This window comes from Prionailurus viverrinus, chromosome C1 (assembly GCF_022837055.1).
Source record: "Prionailurus viverrinus isolate Anna chromosome C1, UM_Priviv_1.0, whole genome shotgun sequence".
Taxonomy (NCBI): Eukaryota; Metazoa; Chordata; class Mammalia; order Carnivora; family Felidae; genus Prionailurus; species Prionailurus viverrinus.
In genome coordinates this window covers 177,550,351-177,560,451 of record NC_062568.1, presented here as the reverse complement: position 1 = coordinate 177,560,451, position 10,101 = coordinate 177,550,351, and the positions used below count along the sequence as shown (strand labels likewise).

The following is a 10,101-nucleotide window of genomic DNA, read 5'->3' as shown; positions in this document are numbered from 1 at the left end:
TTGCGGGATCTCCGCCCACCCCCCACCCCCCCCACCCCCCGTCCCCAGCTCCCTTGCTTCCTTGCTTCTCTTGTGAGGCGGCCTCCATCCCTCTACCAGATGCCCTCACTCACTGGGCAGAACGCAGGCATGTCAGGGGAAAGGTATAGGCTTTGACCAGCCCCGGGGAGTGCTTCTCTCATCCTTCTCACTGGGTGACTCACTCCTTAACCACCACCACACACACCCACACACACTCTCACATTCGTGTATGACGTTAGATACTGTCACCCAAATACTCCCACACTCCCCATCTCTTACGCGTAGCCAGGCAACCCCATGCACAGACACATAGATTCACCCCGCTCCCAATCTCACACACTTGTTCCCACGATGATTGGTCACACACTCCTCTCCCCTGGGGTCCCCTTCCAGGTCTCCAAGAGGGGCCGGTGCTAGGAAGATGAGGCACTTGGCTAGGAGGACCCCAGAATCAAGGGTGCTCAGCCAGAAGGTCCACAGGCAGCCTCTCACCCCAGGCTGCACCATCACAGAGGACTGGACTCTAGAGGTGCTTTACTGAGGAGAGAGGCTCATCGGGAATGCAGTGGGGGTCACACTGAGGCCTTCCTGGTTGGAGGAGCCCCCTCACCATTCATCCCTGTCTGCTTCAGCCTCAACTCCCCCGGATCTGATCTACCAGTCAGTGGAGTACTCAACCCAGCTCTACCTTAGGAGACTATCCTGGCTCAAATCAGGACCTCCTCACACCCCCTTAATCCCAAAAGATCATGTTGGGGTAGAGACAAGGAGAGCAGAAGGAGAAGTGGGAGCTGGTGGCCTTACACCGTGCGCAGGGCATTCCTCCCTGCCCCTGCTTCCTCCCACCCCTTGGGCTCAGGGGCCTTGCTGGTAGTCCCTCTCAGAGCAGCTCTGTTCACAGTGCCCGCGTGCCATGGGTGGTGGTGGTAGGGATCGAAGGTCCAGGGGCCCCGTTGCTTCAAGTCTAGGGGGTGAGGTAAAGTAGGGCCCAGCAGACCCCACTTAATGGGCCAAGGCACAGCTCCCTCCTTTGGCGAGTGTGCCTCTTCACCGTCACATTCTCCCCTCCAGACGTTCCAGAGATGGGACAGATGAGGCCACCTGTGCCCAGCACCCGACCCATATGGATTTTTTTTTTCTTTTTCCTTTTCCTTCTTCTCCTTCCTCTCTCCCACTCCTCTTTTTTCTTAAGTGGCACCGAACGAAGGGAGCCCGACGGGGAGTCAGGGCCCGGCACCGGGTCCGCTAGGGGGCGACGCGCTCCCGGGGCAGGTTGAGCTGGACCCCTTCGGTGCGCGGCGCATAGGCCGCCGCGGGCGCGGAGGCGTCCAGGGCGAAGGGGCCGGGGCTGGAGCGGCTCGAAGACGCGGCCGAGGCGGCAGGGCTGAGCTGCACGGCCGTGGTGTCCTGCGCCGTGCGCTCGCTGCTCTCCATCTCCAGCGCCACCGGCCCGCCGCCGCCGCCCCGGCCCGGGCCCGAGGCCGCCGCCGAGCGCGCGCGGGGCGCGGGGCCCCGGCGGCTACACGCGCAGCAGGCCGCGAAGCAGACGAGCGCCAGCGCCAGCAGCGCCGGGCCCACGACGAGCGGCGCGTTGCTCCGGGGTGGGAAGGAGGCGAAGGCGCCCACCAGCGTCACGTTCACGCCCGCCAGCAGCACGCACAGGCCGCAGGCGCAGAACAGCGCCGGCGACGGCAGCCCGGGCAGCCGACCCCGAGCGCGGCCCGCGAGCGCCTGGGCCGGGGCGCCTCGGCTCTTCTCTGGGGGCGGCATGGGCCTGGGGACGCCGGGCACGCATCAGGCTCTGTCCTGCCGCCGGCCCGGCCAGGCCCACCTGGCGAGCTCACCGGAGTCCTGTGGGCACAGAGCGGGAGGGAGGGTCAGCGGGGCACCTCAGTTTCCAGAACTCTCAGGTCTGGGGCGACACTCAGTGCCTGGGAGTGCCGCGGTTATCTTGGCCAGCCCTCTGCTTCTGCCTCCGGGGAGCAGAACCCATCCTGTATGGGAATTGGCCCTGGGCTCTCTGGTGGCTAATCTTACCATCCTCCCTCCAGTCCTTCAGACAGATGCAATCCCTCCACCTCCTCTACTCCAGGAAGCCTTCCTGCATTAATTAAATTAAGTGAGTGAAAGGTTGTAAAGTGCCCAGCGTGTGCCTAGGTGCTCATAAAATGACAATCATCATCAGTAGTCCTAATTAGAGGGCAGATGGCGGCTCTTGGGATTTAGACAACTTCTAACACCTTGCAAGTGGAAGCAGCCTTAGAAACCATCTGCTCAAGCCCTTCCTTGTCTAGATAAGGAAACTGAAGCCCAGAGAGCTCTAGCAATTTACCCAAGATCCAGGACCAGGATCTAATGACCTGCCACCTGGCCTGGGTGTCCCCACCCTAGGCTCTGGTAGGCACAGCAGTGACATTAACTTTCCTGAACATCAGATGAGGCCCTGGAGTGAGTGACCACGTGAGAGTAAGGAGCTCCTGATGTTTCAGGTGGCCAGTGAGAAGGGACAGTCTCTACATGGGCTGGAGCAGACCCAAGATCTTTTGTAGACCGAGCAGATTCCAACCCTGTCCCCGTCCCACCCCCAGGACTCTACTATTAAACCTGGACTTGAAAGCCTAATCACTGGTTGCTGGAATGCCTTTCTAGTATTCTCTAATTGTCTCTGGTTCTGGGATCTATCACTGGCTTCTAGAATTCTGGGAATACATGCAGAAGCAAAGGTAATGAAATTAGAGTCTGGAGCTTTAGGACTTCTATTTGAGAATTCTGTTCTATAACATGAAATCACAGGTATAAAGGTCCTCAAAGGATGAGATCATGGCTATGGAACTGTGTTAGGATTGTGAAAAAATGTCAGAAAAGGCTCTGAGTGGGGATGAGAGGGAGTCATGGGGGTAGTGGTACCGCAGGCGGGAGCAGAGCATGCGGTTGAGTAACTGAGCGTGACTGAGTGGCCTCTCTGTGCTTCAGTGTTAACACCTGTAGTGTGGAGTCAGTGATAGAACCTACCTCATAGGGTATAGTGATCATTAAATGCTTTAAGCTAAATCGGGTGCTTTGAACAGTGCTTGGGAGGACAGTGGGAATTCAATAACTGTCAGCCATGTTGTCACGGTGGTGGCTGCTAGAGAAGGGTATCTATAAGGTCTCAGATCTGGGAGGTGGGGTGTGTCAGTTTGGAAACAGAACAGTTGATCTATCCCTCAGGTGGGACTGCCTTGGGACTGAGCCCAGAGTTGTCCTTCCTGAGTCTGCAAAGCCTGCACACTGTGGGGTTGGAGAGAATGTGATGACTGGGTGAGTGAAAGCGAGGGCTAGTGTGGGAGAGGGGCAGCACAGTCCTCGCTCGACACAGGCTGGAATCAGCCTGGCCCAAGCATGTCAGAGGGCCAGGAGGGCCACCTCTGCTTCTTGCCCAGATCTGATCACTTCAGGGTTCCCTCCCCTGGCACCACGGTGAGAGGTAGAAGTTCTATTGGGACTCTGGCCAGAAGCACCTTGCTGACTCAGCCAGCTGACCCAGAGCCAGAAATCCCCAAATCCTGGCCAAGCAAGCACTTGCTGACCTTTCAGAGGACTTACAAACCACAGATTCCTCAGGAAGATCCACATTTGCATGAACCATCTGCTCCCTTTAACCTGCAGCCTTTGGCTCTGCCAGGCAGAAATAGCAACCACTGGAGGATACAACACTTCAACAGTTGGCAAAGCATGTTCACAGCCATGACATCACGGAATCCCTACAAGCGCTTGATACTTATCAACAGTATCAACACATTTTACAACTGACGCAACCGAGGCTCAGGGAGGGAAGTGGATCTGGGCTCTTGTGGCTGGAGTAGAAGGAAGACCAGACATTCTGGGACCAGAGTCCCAGAATACATACATAATCTGGTGCACACCATATGTGATCTTGCTTCATTTTAAAGAGAAGGATTTGATCTCCTCAGGGTTGATGTGGACGTGAATCCTAACAGCCTCTTCCTGTTGCCCTCAGGAGGGGCTGTGAGATTCTCCAATTTTCCCCCTTCTCAAGTCCCTCCCCCACATTCTCAATATCCAGTATTATCTGAATGAGATAGGTGCCCCCCCTCCCCCTCCCCTGTGGGGAAGGCTCCGTCTGAGGCTGAGGTGGAGTCTGGTCCTTCACCTCACCTCACACAGATTCTTGAAAGGCAACATTGGACAAGGGTTGGGGAGGCCCTGGAGGGTCCAGCTCTTTTTTCTTTTCCCTTCTAGGGAAGATTCTTTGGGTTTCGGTTTTACTATGATGTGCCTAGGTGTGATTTCTTCTGTATTTATCTTTCTTGTACTTCCTGGTGCTTCTACAACCTGTGGCTTGATTTTCCCCACAGTTTTGGAAATTTTTCAGGCATTATCTTTTTCCTCATTCTCTTTCTTCTCTCCTGGAACCTGAATTGTGCATATGTTCAACCATATGACATTGTCCCACACGTCTCTTACACTCTGTTCTCTATTTTCTTTCTTTCTTTTTTTAACATTTATTCATCTTTGAGAGACAGAGAGAGAGCACAAGTGGGGGAGGGGCAGAGAGAGAGGGAAACACTGAATCCGAAGCAGGCTCCAGGCTCTGAGCTGTCAGCACAGAGCCTGATTCGGGTTTCGGCCTCAGGAACCGTGAGATCATGACCTGAGCTGAAGTTGAAAACCAACTGAGCCACCTAGGTGCCCCTCTGTTCTGTTATTTTCTAGCCTTTTTTCCCTCTTTCTGTGTTTCTATCTGGATGCTTTCTTAAAATTGATTTGTCATCCAACTCACTAATCCTCTCTTTACCTGTGTCTTCTTTGCTCTAAAATCCAACCATTCAGTTCTTAATTTCAATTGTTACACTGTTTCAGTTCTAGAATTTCCACTTGATTCTTTTTCATAGCTTCCAGTATTCTGACAGAATCCCTCTTATCTATTTTCTTGAACAGATTAAGCCCTTTAAAGTTCTTGTCTGAAGACTCCAACATCTGGGTTGCCTATTTCTATTGTCTAATTGCCCTTGGCTTTTGGTCATTTAGTCTAATCTCCTGGAAGGCTAGATAAGTTATTGAATGCCCAACATTGTGCATGAAAAATCGTAGAGATAGCATGAGGTTCCAGATGATGTTACCTTTGTCCAGAGATTTACTTTTGTTTCTGACAGGCAGCTTAAGGGATAGGCCACCTTAACCCAGTCTGGGATTGCACTGACTGGGAGCCGTGTTTCAGTCTTCCTGAGTCTGGCCTGTATTCGTTTAACCATTACTCTCAGAGAATAGGCTGTTGGGCCCCCTAACCAAAAGCTAAAGGTTTTAACAAGGTTCTCCCCTCTTTAAGCCCTGAATTCCAATGTCGACTTCCTAATTTATGGCCACTGTCTCCTACACACTGGAAAAAAATCCTTAAGGGAAAAATGAACCAAATATTACTTCTCTCCAAGATCTTGGCCCCTCAAGTCCTTACTGTCTTCATAGCTCTCCCATGCCTTTGAACAGATTTCTTAAATTTAATCCCGCCTTTTAGTTATCCTCAGTGCGTAAGTTGGTCTGATACAAGCTAGTCTATCCAGAAACAGGTCTAGATGGGAATCTGAAATTAGCACTAATTTAGCTAAGTAGGTTGTGCTATGTTGAACATTTTGCAATAATATCTAATTTAGTTTTTACAACATGAGATTAAGTATTGCTGTTATATCCCCATTTTATAGTTGAGGATACTGAAGCACAAAAAGATTAACTAAGTTCACCCCAAGATCTCTGAGGGGCCGTGGTGGTGCCAGGACTTGAAACCTGGTGTCCGGACCCTGCAGCCTGAGTTCTCAATCAAGCTAGTCTAGTGCTAGGTTTGCTAAATGCTTGTTGAATGACTGGAACACAGGGCATGGACTCTCCTCGGGCCCTGTAGCTAAGCTCCTGTAATCAGCACTTACACTGCTCCAAAGTCAACAATAGAGGAGGGGGCCGGTGTGTTTTGTGCATCTCTCGAGAAAAGTAAACTCACTTTTCTCCTTCTGTTGCTTAGCACACTCAGTGCAACAAAAGCACTAGCGGGGGACTGAGCTTCCAAGTGCCAATTGTCAATGAATGATTATTTGCTTCTGGGATGCAGAGCTGACTCTGAAAGACAAAACTACCCCCAGAGTCTCCACCCCAGGCAGAGAAAGGGCTAAGGGTTGATAGGTGTCTCCAGCCTGGTTAACTGGGATCCAGGGTGCAAAGGGGTGGGATGTTGAGGTTCCTCAGCTATTGCAATTCAGTTTGTGCCACCATTTCCATCTGACTGTGGCCCTCCAGCTGGGGCTGCTGCAATGTCGGATGCTATTTTGTGGTGGGTGCTCTAACTCTATTGTGTGGTGTCACTGGTGCCATTCACTAAATCTTTTTTGTTCTCCCCCTTCTGAACACATGTTAAAATTGGACTTAGTGGCCAATTTGTGATTAGGTGGGGCCATGTGAGTAGTTCTGGCCAATGAACGGCACCATGCATCACTTCTAGGCTCCATTGCTTCCGGATTATTTAATTTCAGAAGCAGGAACCTTTGGGATGATGCTATCACATTCCCAAATCCTTTAAGCCCTCTCCACTTCGATCTCATTGCCTGAACAGGAGGGAAGGCCATTGCTCTGAATCTTGAGTTGTTAGGATTGGAACAGACCTTCTCTTTAGTGAGCACTCCAATCTGCTGACCTGGTAGAAATCACCTAGTTCAACCTCTTCATCTATGGATGGGAGAAACTGAAGCTTGGAATGGAAAACGTCATGGAGGGTGTCTGTGGCCAAGCCAGACCAGAACCAAGCCCAAACCAAAAAATATATATTTTATATACATATATTTATAATATACATACTATACATATATAATATATATGCTATACATATATAATATATATACTATACATATATATGCTATACATATATAATATGTATTATATATAATATACACATATAATATATATTATATATAATATACATGTATAATATATGATATACATATATATAGTTATATAATATATACATATAATATATAATATACATAATATATTATATAGCTATATAATATATAATATATATTATATAGCTATATAATATATATTATATATAATGACATAATGGGGTGCCTGAGTGGCTCAGTTGGTTGAGCGTCAAACTCTCAATTTTGGCTCAGGTCATGATCCTGGGGTCATGGGATTGAGCCCCTCTGCCTCTCCCCTGTTTGTGTGCATGCTTTCTCTCTCTCTCTCTCTCTCTCTCTCTGTATATATATATATATATATATATATATATATATAACATTCTATATTATTTATAATATAAAACATATAATATGAAACATATATAATAGAGATAAGTGTTGTGTATATATATATATGTGTGTATATATATATATATATATTACTTATTACTATCCAGCTAATCATCAGCAATCCTGGGGCCAAAGGAGGGTGGTCCTCAGTAGGAGGAGGCAAGAGCTCCTGGAAAGAGGGTCTCTGCCTGAAGCCCCTTCAGGTCAGCTGGCCACCCCCGCCCCTGGGTCAATCCACAAATCTGGGATGTCTGTTATACAAGAGCGGTGGCTTGACCAGGGGCAGCTGCCAGGCCTCCTGGTCCCGGGTTCCTGCTCCAAGGGCTCAAGAGCCTCTGGGTGAAGGGGTTGAGGCTTTAGTCCAGGCGTTAGTCACTAGTCCCAGCCCCTGTCCTCCAGGTGGGATTGAGTCCCTTATTTGCTCAGCTTGGCTCTTTACCCTTCACTGTGAACCCCTTTGTTCCCCTTAATCTTAGCCCTTCTATTCTCCCTCAGTCCGTGAAGGTCTGGGCCAACTCTCAGGCCCCCAACACTTCTAGCATGTTCTCTATCCCTAACCCTCTCCCTATCCTCAGGGAACCTCCCACACCACCATTACTCAGTGCTGGCTTATTCACTACCCTGGAAGCTCTCAGCTTCTGCCAGCTGAATTCTGCCTCCCCAGACAGAGCCGAAAGAGCTGCTACCACCCCCACCCTAGTCCATCCCACAGGCCACCCTTGGCCCCTCATAGATTCCCCAAGCTGGAAACAAGGCTTGAGGATGAAGTCTGAAAGTGTGACTCCCAGTTCCTGTGTCTGACTCCTGGGCCCCATTATCCTAGTCTCTGAGTGGATGTGCACATGTGCGCGCGCGCGCGCGCACACACACACACACACACACACACACACACACAAACCCCACATGCACACTCAATGATCAGACATACTCAGAAATACAAATACAGATGTAATATACTCTGAAAGCTGCAAACAGCGGCCAACACATAGACAGACACTCTCTAAGGTGCCTGCCTATACAGTGGAAATGAGCTGCTTCCCAGTAGATGGGCTCTGGAGAATTCTCTTTGCCTGGGAGCATGGGGGGTGGGTAATTTGGTGATAAGGAGAGCTGGGGCCTATGGGAGGGGTGATGGGAGTTCCATTCTAGCTGCTCTGATGGCACCCTCCCCTTTACAGGGGGTTCCCATGCCTGAAACAGGCGAGTACTTGAAGCTCCCCTCACTGAGGCTCAGATTTGCCATTGGGAAAGTGGGAGTTTGGTCTAGATGATCTTTGCCGGCCCAGCAGGCTCTGGCTTCCTGCACAGCTGAGGGTCCCCAGGCACACAGGACTCTGCAGCAATCACAGCTCTGTGGTTATCAAACCAAGTCTGTACCCAGGCAGGCCAGACTTGGATCTCCAGCCTCAGTCTGGGCCTGTGCCTCCACTCCATGCAACTCAGCTGCCTGGAGCTAGTGGGAGGGGTGGCGGAAGGGGGTACTAAAGACTCCCTGGTGTGGACGTGCCCTTCCTGCCCTCCAGTCTGAGTCCCAGCGCTGAGAGACTTCAGCATCCTTGGCACAACCGCCCTACCCTGTGCCCTCCTACTTGGTTGGCTCCTCATCTCCAGTGCCCAGTTCCCCCATTCCACCCCAGTGACCCTTTCCCTCACCAACTCTGGCCCTCATCACCCCTGTCATCACCACGAGCCTCCTGCTCTCCACCATAACCTCACTGCTACCACTATAGAAACACCGGTACAGCACCTACTATGTGCCAAACACTCTTTCAAGCCCTTTATATATGTTATATATCATCTCATTTAAGCCCCGTAACAACTCTATAGGCAGATGCTTTTGCCATCTCTGTTTTCAGATGGGGACACAGAGGCTCAGAGAGGTTGCACTGCTTGTCATAGACATGGTGACAATATGTGGCCGATCTGGGATTCACACCTAGGCAGTGTGTCTTCTAAACCTGTGCTCTTCACTGTGACTCTGTACTGTCTCTTGCTGTGACTGTTCTCTGATCTAGTGCAGGCCTGGAACTATCAGCATTTTCTCCATGAGCCTTTAATCTCCACTTCCTTTTCTGCACACTACGTCACTTCAGTTACTCCCCTGCAATTTACCTTGTCCTGCAGCCTCACCTGTTCCTTTGTCCTTCTGCCAGAGCTGCCTAGCAAAGTCTCGACCCTGCATCGGTCAGGCTTTCTGCTTCCTCCAAGTCTGTGCCCAGTTAAGCCACACAGGTGAAAAGAAAATCACCAGCTGGCATGTCTCTGGCATCGCTCAGGCCCTCAAGGCTGTAGGGAAACCTCCCCCTTCCCAATCGGTGTTCATCAGCTTCCCTCACTGTGACTGCACCTCCTCCTGGATGCACTCACGCCTCTCTTGTCCTAAAACAAAACCAGACCCTCCTTCCACCCCACCTCTGCCTCCATATAACACGCTATTCCTTTCTTCAAAGTGTTTCCTCTTGGAAACAGTCTCCTTAAACTTCATTTTCTCCCACAAAGCCCGGACTCCCAGCCAGAAACCCGGGCTTCATCCTTGCTCTTCCTTCTCCCTCAGGCTTTCCACCGCACTTTGCCAACCCAATCCATCACCAGGCCCTGCAGATTCTTCCCTCTGAGTGTCTCTAGAACCCATCCCTTCCTTTTCAGTCTCACCGCTGCCCCACCATCCCCCTCCTCCATGTCTCCCTAGTGGCTACATCTCTCCTGGGCTCCCCACTGCTGCCATCCTGGCTGGCTTCCTCCAGGCCGCCCCCTTGATTTTGCTCAAGTGGAGCTGAACTCACCA

The 10,101-nt window shown here is 50.9% G+C and overlaps 1 protein-coding gene across 1 annotated transcript; it reads right to left on the bottom strand.

Moving 5' to 3' along the window:
- Window positions 1-1,266: 1,266 nt before the first annotated feature.
- Window positions 1,267-1,791, bottom strand: TMEM275 (transmembrane protein 275). The gene has a single exon (XM_047869496.1). The coding sequence runs from the start codon at window positions 1,789-1,791 to the stop codon at window positions 1,267-1,269; it is 525 nt and encodes a 174-aa protein (XP_047725452.1).
- Window positions 1,792-10,101: the final 8,310 nt, after the last annotated feature.

Excerpts from the sequence above, each read along its gene's own strand:
- TMEM275 (XM_047869496.1), bottom strand. The coding sequence starts at position 1,791 with ATGCCGCCCCCAGAGAAGAGCCGAGGCGCCCCGGCCCAGGCGCTCGCG.